This window comes from Triticum urartu, chromosome 3 (assembly GCF_003073215.2).
Source record: "Triticum urartu cultivar G1812 chromosome 3, Tu2.1, whole genome shotgun sequence".
NCBI lineage: Eukaryota > Viridiplantae > Streptophyta > Magnoliopsida > Poales > Poaceae > Triticum > Triticum urartu.
The window spans coordinates 722,417,733-722,431,705 of NC_053024.1; the positions used below are offsets into that span (position 1 = coordinate 722,417,733).

At 47.3% G+C, this 13,973-nt stretch overlaps 3 protein-coding genes across 3 annotated transcripts; 1 reads left to right on the top strand and 2 right to left on the bottom strand.

Annotated features, from left to right (window-relative positions):
* Positions 1–1,114: 1,114 nt before the first annotated feature.
* Positions 1,115–2,527, top strand: LOC125546218 (nematocyst expressed protein 3-like). The gene is made up of 3 exons (XM_048710388.1): positions 1,115–1,629; positions 1,730–2,143; positions 2,247–2,527. The coding sequence occupies exons 1-3, from the start codon at positions 1,522–1,524 to the stop codon at positions 2,349–2,351; spliced, it is 627 nt and encodes a 208-aa protein (XP_048566345.1). The 5' UTR covers positions 1,115–1,521; the 3' UTR covers positions 2,352–2,527.
* Positions 2,528–2,660: 133 nt separating this feature from the next.
* Positions 2,661–5,717, bottom strand: LOC125546217 (VAMP-like protein YKT61). Its single transcript, XM_048710387.1, has 6 exons — positions 5,275–5,717; positions 5,087–5,184; positions 4,832–4,936; positions 3,418–3,483; positions 2,989–3,075; positions 2,661–2,911 (listed from the first exon to the last, which is right to left on the bottom strand). Exons 1-6 carry the CDS (start codon positions 5,519–5,521, stop codon positions 2,861–2,863), a joined length of 654 nt encoding a protein of 217 aa, XP_048566344.1. The 5' UTR covers positions 5,522–5,717; the 3' UTR covers positions 2,661–2,860.
* Positions 5,718–7,218: 1,501 nt separating this feature from the next.
* LOC125549426 (serine decarboxylase 1-like) lies at positions 7,219–9,563 on the bottom strand. Its single transcript, XM_048712840.1, has 5 exons — positions 9,267–9,563; positions 8,637–8,868; positions 8,330–8,523; positions 8,090–8,223; positions 7,219–7,979 (listed from the first exon to the last, which is right to left on the bottom strand). Exons 1-5 carry the CDS (start codon positions 9,532–9,534, stop codon positions 7,452–7,454), a joined length of 1,356 nt encoding a protein of 451 aa, XP_048568797.1. The 5' UTR covers positions 9,535–9,563; the 3' UTR covers positions 7,219–7,451.
* Positions 9,564–13,973: the final 4,410 nt, after the last annotated feature.

Below are 13,973 nucleotides of genomic sequence, written 5' to 3' on the forward strand. Positions count from 1 at the left end.
CATGCATATGTACTCCCTCCATTTTTAGTTTCGCCACGTATGAGCTTTGGTCAAAGTCAAGCTTGGCAAAATTTGACAAGTTTATAGTAAAAAATATGAACATATACAACAACAAATCAACATCATTAGATTCATTGTTGAATGTACTTTTCACATGATTTAGATTTGTTATTGTAAATATTCATATTGTTTTCTATAAGTGTGTGTCTAGAACTCAGTCGACTGAGACTTAACGAAGTCCCAATAGAGTGACATCAGCGTAGTTGCGGTTGGCACGATTAGATGCTGCAGCCGGCTAGGAAAAATGTTGCAATCAGTGCTGCAAGCAACGACATTAGACGTTATAGCCGTTGTGACCAAATGCTGCAACCGGTGGGACGACATGCTACAATCGACAAGGGCAAATGTTGTGTCCGATGAGAGGACATGCTACAACCAGCGAGATGGGTGCTGCAACCGGCAGGAAGATATGCAGCGAATGGCATGAAAAAAATGAAGTGTGGTCCGTGTGGATGGCGCCCCGTCCGGCACGAATCTCCATGCAAAGATCTAACGGCTATGCACGGGATATACCCTGGAAGCGCGAACATTTGCCGGATACTAATCATTGTCGCCGGTAAACACTCCTTAAGCCGTGCCGAGGTATATCGTCCGTTTATGTTTAGCAGATCAGATCAGGCTTCTGGATCGACTGGCTGGAGCATGAGTTTAATATATGGTCCGACCGTGAGGCCTTGACGGACGGACGCAAAATTTGGCCGGGAGTGACTCGCCGATGTGATAGAAGAAGACGCGGCTGGACTTGCACAGGAGAAACAACAAAGAAAGAAATGAATTTCCCTAAAAACGAAAAGAAATGAATATGGAACTCATCGTTGTACTACGTTGAATTACGACGCGGTGCCCGTAGCAGTCAAATTCGGCGCCGTCCGCTGGCATGCGTACGCTGGCGCAAATTCCGAGACATTCGGCGCGACAAGGAAACCTTGCAAAAGGATTTGTAAACTCACCTTGCAAAGCAAAAGGAGAATTCAAAGGAGAAAGCAAGCAAAGCCAAGCAAACAGTGCGACACGCCGCACAGCGCCCAAAGATTCCGAACGAAGGAGCCTCTCGCTCGCTCGCACTCACAACGAGAAAGAAGAAAGGAGGAAAGAGCTTTCGGTCTCCTCACTCGCAGTCGCACCGTCCTTTTCTTTTCCTCTGCACGCTCCCTCCCCTCCCGGCGCCAAAGCGGCTACGGCCACTAGCGGTCATCATCACCGCCTCCTCGTGCCCCGCATTTAAACCCCGCGCCAACCTCTGCTGCCGCCATTGCAGCCCCCCTCCCCTCGTCTCAGCGTGAAGCAGCGCTAGCTCAGACCCCTCCATTACTCCGGCCACTCAACTACCAGTCCTTGTACTGGAGTGTAGTACCAGTTGTGAGGCGCAGAGACTCCCTCCCCGTTTCATAAGCTGCGCGCGGCGACGGGAGGCGGGAGAGAGAGAGCGAGCGAGCTAGCGAGCTAGCTAGGCGGAGCAGAATGGAGCCCAATGCCGGCGGCCCCGCACTCGCTCTTGTTCTCGTCTGGCTCCTCTGCTGCCTCGCCGCCGGCGCCTCGGCGGCCTACTCCGTGCCGGCCGACCCCAGGGTAACTAGCTAGCTCTGCTTCCGTCTCTTCTCTTCTTGCTCGCTAGCTCGCATGAAGCAACAATGGCTGAGCTGCTGCTCCAAAAACTTACTTCTTGCAGCGGCACCCTTCGCCTGGTCCTGGACGCGGAGGCTACTACCACGGCCCTGCACCGGCAGCGTCCCCGCGCCGCCACCACCACCGTCAGCACGCCCTCTCGCCGGCACCGGCGCCGCACCACGCTCCCTCGCCGACCGCGGGGAGCGACGGCCTGCCGTCTCGCCCGCCGGTCCCGGTCTACACCCGCGCCCCGGAGCCGCAGCAGGCGACCACCACCCCGCACTTCGGGTTCCCGCTGGAGCCGACGGTGGGCGTCGCCGCGGGCGGCCCGTCCGGAGCGCCCAGGAAGGGGGCCGGCGGCGAGGGGTACCCGTTCATCGGCAGCAACCCCACCGTGCCGCTGCCCACCGGCGTCACCGACACCGCCACTGTGCGCCCGCTCCCCGACACGACCCGCATCGACGACAACGCCAAGGTACGCACAAACCGCCGGCGGGCCGGCAACGGTCTTGCACTTTTTCTGTGATGCGACGTGACATTTGTCACTGTGTAGGCACTCACCGTCGCTTTTCGTGCAGGTGGCCGGGCGTGCCGCCGAGCCCGTCCGGGCCGGGGCCGCCATGATTGGCCTCCTGATGGCCGTCCTCTCCACTGTTGCCTTGTTGCTGTCCTCCTGGAGCTAGCTGAAATCATTGTCCTTCGCTTTACCGCCGTGTCAACTCTTACATGTTTTGTAGCAGTGGTGTAGTACCTGTCTTTTGAATGACTGTAAATATGAGTGAGTGTGGGTCATCATTTCATCTGCCTAGTGCAAAAACTTTGGGATCCATTCAGAAATGTGCACTCATTTGTCCTCTGTTCTTTTTTCTCTGGAAATGTGTGAGCCATCAGTTCAGTTGTAGACGAGAAAATACCACTAGGGAGTTAGTTTAAGTCTCTAAGAAATGGCAGTGGCAAGTAGCTTGAACGCAGCAGAAACGCAACTCACAACCTGACCAAACTTATGCATTATTTACAGAGAATCACACATGACAACGAGTTATTCAATACACTTTTTGGACACTGACGTGGTGTTTATGACAGTTACTACTACGTCTCAGGATCATAGCAGAGAAAATGGATGTAGACACGTGTGGTTCCGGTACTAGTGATCGAGTTCGACGCGGCTACCCTAGGGAGCTGAGCTTGGTTATTACAGGATTGTGCAGCAGGAGTTGGTTTTCTTGGCCTGCTTGTAGAACATCTGCATAGGAGCAAAGGGGAAAAATCAGCACAACATCATCATCATAAACTAACCAGTCGATCAACATACAACCCTACCTGTGAAGCGACGCTTAGATCAGAACTCTTCTCTACCAGGCTATCCAGCCGTTCGCCTCTTTGCAGCACACTGTCGATGGTCTTGTGCTGCAATCACCCAAATTATGGATAAACAGATGTGCAAAAAAAAGAACAGACATAGGTACTTGTGTCCAACTGTTCACATAAATCAAATTCCGGCAATACACCTAGCTTGTTAATTATGTATGATCTATATGCGCACATGCTCACTCATGGTGCGCCGGGACCGAGTCTGAACTGAACACAAAGCAGATACTACCAGGGAGTACACATAATGCAGTCTTTGCTGAACAGTGAACACAACTGAACAATATAACCATTCGCGCACATCCATAAACAATATATTCAGAACATAGGCAATAAGTTAAAGGAGGAATGCAATTAGGTTCACAGGGATATCATACTTACAAGAATAATCTTGGTTTCATCTAAGTCTCTCTGGATCTTCATCAGCTTGTCGGCCTCTGCAGGATCCTACAGCAAAAATAATCGGAAGGCAAACAGATCAATTACTGACAAAACAAGCATCGTCTAAGCAGTAACACCATGCTTGAGGTAGGTATTTTAAATTTGCAGAAATACCCAGAAAACAAGAGGCCAAAAAAGATGCAAAAACTATACATGGATCCTGTCTGAACCCACTCCATGGACAAAGCTAGCTACAGTTTAAAATAGATGATGTTTCAGGCTTTTTTTGGCAAGTTGATTTTGGTTGCATGGACATGATGATTGTTTATTGCAGTGCTTATTGGCACTGATGTTAGAGAGGTGATTGTACAATTATTAGGCGCAACTCATGTCAATAATTGAAGCACAAACTCTTTATACTACATGTATGGACTACAGAGCCAAAATGACAAGTAATTTGTTGAGAAGATGAGCCCCCAATGGACAACTACCCTACAGGAAAGACCAACCGGAAGGGTGAGATTTGACTATATATTTGGAAGAGATAATGCTGTATCGGACACACACAATTCATTAATTGTAAGTGGATATGATGTTATCCCTTTTCTAGGGACAGACTTGACCAACCCATAAGAGACAATCTCGGAAGTTCAGGAAAACTTATCTCCAATACACAAAATATGTGCAGAAGTAAATAACCCAACTAGCAAGAAACTGATTATTATTATCTATAACTTTTAGCTACCACTGCACCGGGGCCAGACTCCATATGAACAGCAAATGAGACACTATTAAGTCATAAGACAACAAATTTGGACAGGGGGAAATATAATGGTTATGAATGTCAGTCAAAGTGTTAAGTTCATAACAATGGGTGTGCAAATAATTTATATGATTTGCTTGCTCTTATAAGGTGCATTATGTTTAAGCATCGCATTCACCTAGATGCAAGAAGCTACTGTCGACAAAATTGGAGATTATGAACTAAGAATTTCAAGGAACTCAGTCAGCTGACAGAGATGTGCATTTACATCTTCAAAAGCTACAACCGAAAGAGCTACTTATTCAAGCAGTGATAGAGAAACATTAGAGATGGTCAAATGGCATTTGAACAAATCTGGACTGTAAGTATAATGATTCTGAATGTGAAGATCATAAGAATGGGCGCGCAAACAATGTATATGATTTGCTTGCTTCTGTCAGTTGCAATATTCTTCAGGGTGCCTAGATGCAGAGCCTGCTATCGTCACTATCCACGACCAAATAGGAAATTGTTACAAACTCAGAATTCCAAGGCACCTACCTAGCTAACAGAGATGTGCATTTACATCTTGGAAGGCCAGAACCCGACAGAGCGCTATATACTTACTCAAGCAGCGACAGAAATACATTGGAGATGATCAAATGAGTGGACCTGATATTTAGCCAAGGCGTCATCAAGATATTGCCAATGCTGGGTGGCCTTGTCTTCCGCTGTCCTCCACGACTCTCCGAAACTCTTCAGGTACTCCTCAAGAACCTGCGAGAATCCGAAGAAATAACCAATGTGAGCGAGACTAACGCGGTGAACACAACAATCAGATTCACCCTTTTTTTAGTACAAGAAGAAAGCGTCAGGGGGGAATCGACTGATAACAGAGGAAAGCATTAATCTTGGAGGCGGCGGCACCTTGCCGAGGAGGGAGAAGGCGCCCCGGACGGGGTAGTGGTCGTCGGTGAAGGCGACGGCGCAGAGGCCGCCCTGGTTGTAGCAATGCACCTTGTACTCTGCAGCGGGGGCAGGGGTGGCGGAGGGCGTCAGATCAGATTCGCAACAGATTCAGGCCAGATTCGAGCGACGGAGAGGGGGGTGGTCACCTTGGTGCTGGACGGTCTGGCGGGTGCCGGCGCGGGTGCGGAGCGCGACGGTGCGGGCGACGAAGACGATGAACTCGCGCGCGGCGGGCCGCTGGAAGAAGCCGAAGCGGGTCACGTCCGACGCGTTCGCCAGCACCGCCGCCTGCTGCGGCTCCCCGCCGCCGGCCCCTCCTACCGCCGTCACCGAGGATGACGAGGAGGAGGCGTCCCCGGGGCTCCGGAGCACCAGCAGCGCCGTGATCTTCATCGGGTTGGGCGGGACGGAATGCGAGGGGAAGGGGGGATGCCGGGTCCGGGGGCCGGCTACTTGGCGAGGGAAGGGACAAGAAATCAAACCGCCGTCGCCGGCACGCCGCTGCCGGTGCGTGCCGCGTCGGCGAATGCGAATGCGATGCGATTTGGGGGGAGGGAGGGACCGCCGACGTGGGCCGTCTCCCGTGTTTTATTTCTTGTTTTTATTCTCCTCTGGTTTTGCTTATGCGATGCCGTGTGTGCGATCCATTGTGTTTTATTTATTTATTTATTTATTTATTTGCCTTTGTTCTTAAGGAACTTGGATCCACCATACACATACCGAAATCCATGCCTTCGGGAGCAAACACAATCCTGATACAGATTTGAAATTTTATTTTTGGATATATTCGTTACCAAAGTCGAAGTCAGTAGAAGCATTATTATGAAAAGAATTCGGACATCGGGGTGCTCGGGCTAGGATCAAACGAACTGAAATTTCGCCGCACATATAGCGGGCAAAACACTTCCTACATAGCGCGACATGCCCGCTGGCAATGAACGTGCTGGATGAAGGGTCCCGTGTCCTGTGTCATCACCCCAACGTTAGCACTGGAATTCTGTTCATGATTTAATCATGGCGAAAGTTATAAGATTGCAATGGCGGGCATCTGTGTGCAATAAATCAAAACAAGTAGGACGTATCTAGGGTTAAGTTAAGTAATTTTATATGGGTTATGCAAACTTGGAACTTGGCAATTGGAGAGTGGGGAAAGAACCAAAGCACTACCACCACCATGCCGTGGTCGGCGCATGCCGCATCGGCAAATATGATGTTGTGCATTTCGGTTGGGGGAAAGAGAGGAAGGAAGGAGGAATGGTTGACATGGAGCATCTCAGGAGTCTCCCATCTCACCCTAAAAAAGGAGTTTGCCATCTTGTTTTTCAAGCTTTAGTTTGTTTTAAGGACTTTTACATAGTACAAGATAGGGTATCGTGCAATGCATTGCAATACTCCGGATGTTAATTAGCAAAGGGCCATTATTTAGAGCATATGTATCAGATGTTGAGATGGGAATATATGGTATTTGTTCCTGGAGCATCAAGAAATCCCTTTGTTCTATTCTCTCATGTTTTATTTATGTGGTGTGGTGGGTGATCCATTGACTTTCATACCAAACCCCATTCCTTATCATGTATCTTATTCCATCTTAGTGAAAGTGACTACTATAGGATCTCTTCTAAGAAAGAACCTATGATATCAATATTTTTAATACAAAACAAGTCCACATTATAATTTTTCTATAAACATTGATCGGATTTTGAGCTAATTATTTTCTAAGTTCTAGATATACCTCGTAACTATAATGTAATTACTTTTCAAAAATTTCACTTTTTTTAGGAATTTCACAATTTGCAAATTTGATACTTGTGTGTTGATCCGATGATCCAAACTAAAGGTTCCTATTCTAGTCTCCCCGCATCTTAAAGTTGGTTTGCTCGATAGAAGAAAGTGCTACTATTTTTTAGGAATTTGGAACGCGACATCAGGAGTACTATTATGGAAATACTAAGACCTCTTGGATAGGGGAAAATTAATCATGGTTAAAGTTATCAAGGCTACTTTGGCAGGCATCCGTGTGCAATAAAACCAAAAATCACCTCTCTTTTTCTATCTCACAAACCAATCAAACAAAGAACCATGTTGGGTAGTAAAAGGCACAAATATAGGGCTTTGTCAATATCATTAGCATTGCATAATTAAAAGATGTCACGAATATAGATATTACATCAACATAAGTAGAAAACAAGAGGCAGCATGTCCATTTTATTAAAGCTAGATCACTCGTGTGTAAATTAACTCCCTATTGTAAGTTGTTGTTCCCGATCTTTCGTAGTTGTCCGTGACTTCTAGTTGTGTAGACTACAAAGGCAATTCTCTTGCCCTATTCCTTTGCAACACATAGTATGTCAAACACTTTGCGCTCATGCCAGGCCCGCCTGGCGACAAGCTCCTCAACAAAGTCATCGAGCTTCTCCACATCGATGTTTGGCATCACTACCACATGTGCGATGCTGCTTTCACAGGCAAGCTGCCACTTGTGCACAAACGTCTCGTCTTGTGGCCTCTCGAAGACCACCGTGCTACTCAACTCGTTTAGGGATGCACTTACTCCCATCTCCTTGAGACGGTTGGCGAGGTGATGAGCATTTCTCAAGCACTTTTGAACTTCCTTGCGGATGCCTTTGTAACCCTTCTTGTTCAATGTATACCATAGGTACATTGGCGCGTGCCCATTGCGGCTCCCCATGATTGTTGCGTCTCTAGATGATAGGTATTCGATATCGGTAGAAAGTACTTTTACATGCTCAAGCCTGGTTATTACCACACCACATGGTACTGGGCAACCCATGAACTTGTGGCCAGAGACACTGACGCTTCCGATGGGCTTCGTGAATGTCACCTTTGGAGCCTAGATAAAAGTAGGGGCAACAGTAATTAGTTAAACCTTTGTTTAGTATTATCAAGATATTGTCGAAATTGCCGTGACAAGTTTACTGCTTGAAAGTTAACACGTCCTACTTGTCTTATAAATGGCATCATAAGACCGGCCAAAGCACCGTCACAATGGATATAAAACCGGTTTTGAAACCCACATTCCACAAGAATACTTATGATCCTGTCAAGATCATCAATTGCTCCCTTCACAGTTGTCCCTACAAGGAACGAAAAAGGTCAATATCAATCAGATGAGTCTTTACAGAGAGAATATGAACAATTCGACGCGTGTCTCTCTCTAGTTGGCGGAGTCAAGATGCTAACCAATATTCACATTCACAATGGCGGGTCTCCCTAGGTTCTCCAACAGCTTTGCTCTGAAATCCGCACAATTCATCTCTCCGGTGACCAGAGCGTCGATCTTGACGCACTCGACCCTATACATCCTACCTGCCTTGAAGACAGAGTAATGTGACTCGCGAAACGTGTATATAATTCCATCAGGAAAGAGTTCTCTCCTGTGAGATTAGATACACCCCATCAATCAATGATTCCCTAAAACCGAAAGAAAAACTTTTTTTCTCGTGAAGTTTATGTGTTCCAAATGAGCTATAGATAAATAGATACTCACCCGACTAGTAGGCCGTGCAGATTCCCCTCGGTTCCACAGTTGGTGATGTAGCCCCAGTACTGATCCTGCTGGAGCTCCCAAAGGCAGGCAAACCAGTCGAGCACGGCGACCTCAAACTGCCTTGAGTGCACACCGTAGTTGCTCTCGATGAAAGGGTCGCCAAGGTTGTTGATGGAGAAGCTCTGGAACTGAGCCATCACACTGAAGTCGAAATCCAGGTTGTAAGGGTAGCCTGCATGCAAAAGGAAAAACACCAAACATTTGTGTGAGAAATATATCAGTCCTGGTTGCATTGTACTATATGGGTAACTTGCAAGTGCATAAGATCAAACACTGGATAAGTTATAAGTTCTATTATTGCTGAACCAGCTTCCGCTTAATTTCTAGGTTTTTGAAGATAGCTTCATCGATCATTATTGTATTTATATATCCCAGAACTTTTATGTATTTATATAAGTTCATTTTATTTAGTTTGTTTCTTTAATTTGTGTTAATCCATTTAACGTACATTCTCTATCCAAATTCGGCAGCTCCCACCCTGTTCACGCGAGGAGGAGCTAGCAGACGTGAATGCATGCATGCGTGCATGGTAGTATAGAAGTCAGCCAGAGACGATGCATGGATGGATACCGAGATGGTGGGCGGTCCTGTCACGGAGGTGGTGGGCGAAGCCGGCGAGGAGCGCGGCCACGTCGGCCCGCCTCCCCGCCGCAGCCTCCTCATCGTCCACCGGCGGCTCCATCACCTCGAACCCTTCCGCCCGCACGCGCGCCGGCGGCGGCACCACTCCAAGCTGCCGATCAGTCAGGCCAGCAACGGCGCCAACACTAACACCGATAGGGTCTACCGCCGCCGCCGCCTCTCCGTCAGCATCACCGCCGCCCTTCTTCCCTACCATCCTTAATCTGTTGGGACCTACGTACTGTGTTTGTGTGTGAAGGATCCGAGAGGCGTAGTACGTGGGATTTATAGGCATATAAAGGTGGTCGAGAGCGAATGATTTGGAGCGGGGGGCACACGTGAAACGCGAGATCCGATGCGATCGATCGAGAATATGAATATATCTCGTCTCAACGATCGCGCGGGCGTGCAGGTGGTCGATTGATCAGGTGCCCTCGCGCCAGCTCGCGGAGTCGCCGTCGGCGCCGTCGTCGCCCCCGCCGATCGGTTCCATCCACACCCACCTGTCCCGTGCGTAGGTCCTCCAGCTGCCAGATGGAGACTTGCGTATGTTGCTAGGGTAGGGTGACCATGACTGGTGAGCACACCACGTACGTGCAACGACGCAAGCGTTGCACCGTCATGCATGCACAATAGTTATAGAATATGAATCTGAAAAAGAAAGAGGGTAGTAACACTGTGGATGCAGGGGATCTAAATTCTTTCGTCACTAGGGAAACTCTCTTTATTTATTACTCCCTCCGTTCTGAATTACTTGTTGCAGGTATGGATGTATCTAGATGTATTTTAATTCTAGATACATCCATTTCTGCGACGAGTAATTTAGAACGGAAGGAGTACATCTGAACCAGGAGGTCGAATCAAAAGTAAATGAGTAAAGACGTGGTGAGTACCGCTTTTGGAAAAGCTTATGCCAAGGTTTATTTGACAGTTCCCCTTTCCCCTGTCCTGAAGCAAAAGGCTTAGTGATAGATTGTTAAAATCCATGGTTCAGCAGGGAGAGTAGTTTGTATATTAAGGTCACTGGACTAACTGGGACAAACTTTTGGTAGCTACAAATGAATTTGGCAGGGGGCCCGCTTGAAAGAGATTTTGTCTCCCTAAGACCTTGTTTCGTTTTATGGGATCTCAAGGGGTTTGAAGGGGATTGGAAGGGATTAAATCCCCATCAAGTCAAATTCCACCTCAATCCCCTAAAATGCTCTCTAATCCCATCCAGGTGGGGATTAACTGAACAAGCCTTAAGTGGGTCTTGAGTAAATAATAGATTAGTTAGTCCAAAAGGTTGTAAGCAAAGCTGATCGGCGACACCCTCTGCCCCCACCATCTTAGGAGCTCAGGTTATTTCTAGAACCCAATTTGGAACATGTCCCGGAATCTGGATAGGCTAGAACATGTCCCTAAGGGGCAGAATTTGAAAGGGGCTGTAAAAGGCCCGCTCCATCTTCCCCAAGGATCATCTTTCTCCCCAACTCCGAGCTAGCTGAGCTGTTTTCCTGTCACTCAATTTTCTCACACTCTAAACCATGGAACCCTCCACACCCCTTCATGAAAACATACCCATCCTTTAAGGGAAAAGAAAGAGAAACCCTAGATCTACATTCTCACCAAAGGAAATCGAGTTTCCTTTGTGGTCATCATTTAGTTGGTCACTCTTCCAGGTTGGAGGCTTCTAGGTAGTAGGAGTCCTCGGTTAGGAATCAACTTGCTATTTGACCCCTCATTTGTGAAGTTTGGAGGTTGTCTCAAGTTCTACCACTAATGGTTGAGAATCATCTTTGTGGTGTTGATTGTTCCTTTGTGGAACTCACACCTCTACAACAGTGACTATCTTCCCTACAAGGGAGTGAACATCGGGATAAATCTTCGTCTCCATGGTCTTCATTGATTACTAACTATAGACCCATTTCTTGTGTTATTACTTTGGTCCTTTGACCTTACAAACATATATGTTGTTTATCTTTCCAATAAAAAAGTTTAGGGTTTCTCTGTCTCCTACCGGCGCCGGCGTGGCCAATAGGGCAATGAAGGCGTGGTGGACTTATTCCTTGCCAGTGAGAGGGATCTTGCTCTGTTCTTCGCTATTTTTGTGAATTCGTTTAGGGTTTGTGTTCTGATCAGGAAGATGAGGCGGTGACGGCTCTTTGAATATGGAATAATGTTCTTCGTGACTAGTTCCTGCACTGGTGATGTGCCCAATATCATCGAAGAGTGTGATGAGGTGTGTCTCCAGTGGATTTCACATGATTTGGTCGATGCTGGTCTTCAGTGGATCTGCTTGATTCAATCTTTGTTCGTCTTTGTTCATGTGTCTACAATTTGGATCCTTTCAATTAATTCTTTGCTTCATCGGCGACGGTTGTTGCTCTAGTGCGCTGGTCATGTGGGGCTTTAGAGTGGCATCTTCAAGACTGTTTACTACAACAAAGTTTGTCCCAGATCCAGTGAGGTAGGAGCGATGATGGCGACGCGGCTTTGGCTTAATTCAGTGCGTGTATCATCGCTCGGTGGTCTATGGATATAGATGTACGTTTTTTAATACTTTTGTGCTCTTTGGCATGGCATGATGAATATATGAAAATTTTCTCTAAAGAAACAACAAGAGCTGGAGGTCAGTTTTTTTCCAGGTAAATCGAGACACCAAGAATGCATATGACCAAATTATTTATTTAAAAAGAAACAACACAGCTTTATGAGTAAATCAAGACATCAAGAATGCACACGACAACAAAAAAAAGGTACATAACCCCAAACGTTGTCATCACGTCTAAGTGATCGGTGAAACGCAACGAAAAGCTCAACATAAACCACTGCAGCACCCAAACCGCAAGAAGAAAGGTACTCCATCAGCGATGTCCCCAGAAGCTAGGAAACCACCAAACCGATATCCAGGTGATCTCCTTGATCCAATCACCGACCCTATAATAGCCCCCTTAATTAGCTGCAACGGAATTGCTCATGAACAAAAACACCAACGGCCAACCATTCGTGTCACAGTGATTTGTGTGCAACAGTGCAGGCACGCCCTAGCTAGGACGCAGCGCGCGGGAGCTCGTCTTGCCGTCGCTCCTCGGTGTTCCCACGGATACACTCGGCGGCGAAAAAGGCGCAGCAGAAGGTTCCGGGCAAGAGACCCAGGACCCCCACGAGGAGGCCGGCGGCGGCCAGGACCCGGAAGACGACGGCCGCGTGCGCATCGAGTGTGTAGCGGCAGAAGAGCAGCACCAGGGCGGCGGAGGTGGCGAGGAGCGTGCAACCCATGCAGGCGAGGCAGCACGCCACGGCGAGCTGGCTGTTCACGTCCGGCTCCGGCGTCACGGCCAACATGTCGCCGCCGCCCGCGTCGGGGTATGGATTAGGGTTCTCGATGTCCGCGGCGTGCATCTTCACCGATATGGTATCTCCGATCGAATCGACGTACGACAAGGCCAAGGGCCGGGCGTTTTGTTCCCGCGTCTCCGTCTCGCGTTCATGGCATGTCTTTTTCCTTTTCTGTTTGCGATGTTCGTTCATGTACTAGTATATGACACGGCCGTACGTGAAGACTATCATATTACATGCACATCGTCTAACATCTTAATGACAAGTTGAGCTTTCTTAATGATGACATTTACCATCATTGTCCGTCTTTCTTTTAAAATCCATCTGTACTCAACAGCCTCACAACTATCGAGCTGTTCTGTCAAAGTTTATACTTTGTTTCCATACATGGATCCTCTCTCGGATTTTATGGTCTCGAGCCATTTATCGGAATCCGGGCCCACCATCGCTTCTCCATAACTCGTAGGTTCATTGTTGTCTAGCAACATGACTTCCAAGACAGGATTACGTACCATTCTGAAGTAGTATGCAACCTTGTCATCCCAAGAGGTTTGGTAGTGACTTGATCTGAAGTTTCATGATCACTATCATAAGCTTCCACTTCAATTGGTGTAGGTGCCACAGGAACAACTCTCTGTGCTCTGCCACACACTAGTTGAAGAGACGGTTCAATAACCTCATCAAGTCTCCACCACCCTCCCACTCAATTCTTTCAAGAGAAAATTTTCCTCGAGAAAGGACCCGATTCTAGAAACAATCCCTTATTGCTTTTGGATCTGAGACAGGAGGTATACCCAACTGTTTTGGGTGTCCTATGAAGATGCATTTATCCGCTTCGGGTTCGAGCTTGTCAGCCTGAAACTTTTTCACATAAGCGTCGCAGCCCCAAACTTTTAAGAAATGACAGCTTAGGTTTCCCTAAACCATAGTTCATACGGTGTCATCTCATCGGAATTACGTGGTGCCCTATTTAAAGTGAATGCGGTTATCTCTAATGCCTAACCCATAAACTATCGTGGTAATTCGATAAGAGACATCATGGTACGCATCATATCCAATAGGGTGCAGTTATGATGTTCGGACACACCATCACACTATGGTGTTCCAGGACGTATTAGTTGTGAAACCATTTCCGCAATGTCTTAATTCTATGCCAAACTCGTAATTCATATATTCATCTCTATGATCATATCATAGATATTTTATCCTCTTGTCACGACGATCTTTCAACTTCACCCTGAAATTACTTGAACTTTTCAATAATTCAGACTCGTGATTCATCAAGTAAATATACTCAACATCTACTCAAATCATCTGTGAAGTAAGAACATAACG

Excerpts from the sequence above, each read along its gene's own strand:
- LOC125546218 (XM_048710388.1), top strand. The coding sequence starts at position 1,522 with ATGGAGCCCAATGCCGGCGGCCCCGCACTCGCTCTTGTTCTCGTCTGG. Across the intron at positions 1,630-1,729 it reads CCGTGCCGGCCGACCCCAGG|CGGCACCCTTCGCCTGGTCC; the intron begins GTAACTAGCTAG and ends TACTTCTTGCAG. Across the intron at positions 2,144-2,246 it reads GCATCGACGACAACGCCAAG|GTGGCCGGGCGTGCCGCCGA; the intron begins GTACGCACAAAC and ends CTTTTCGTGCAG.
- LOC125546217 (XM_048710387.1), bottom strand. The coding sequence starts at position 5,521 with ATGAAGATCACGGCGCTGCTGGTGCTCCGGAGCCCCGGGGACGCCTCC. Across the intron at positions 5,185-5,274 it reads CCAGACCGTCCAGCACCAAG|AGTACAAGGTGCATTGCTAC; the intron begins GTGACCACCCCC and ends CCCCCGCTGCAG. Across the intron at positions 3,484-4,831 it reads ACGCCTTGGCTAAATATCAG|GATCCTGCAGAGGCCGACAA; the intron begins GTCCACTCATTT and ends TTTTTGCTGTAG.
- LOC125549426 (XM_048712840.1), bottom strand. The coding sequence starts at position 9,534 with ATGGTAGGGAAGAAGGGCGGCGGTGATGCTGACGGAGAGGCGGCGGCG. Across the intron at positions 8,524-8,636 it reads CTGCACGGCCTACTAGTCGG|GAGAGAACTCTTTCCTGATG; the intron begins GTGAGTATCTAT and ends CTAATCTCACAG. Across the intron at positions 8,224-8,329 it reads CATTGTGAATGTGAATATTG|GGACAACTGTGAAGGGAGCA; the intron begins GTTAGCATCTTG and ends CGTTCCTTGTAG.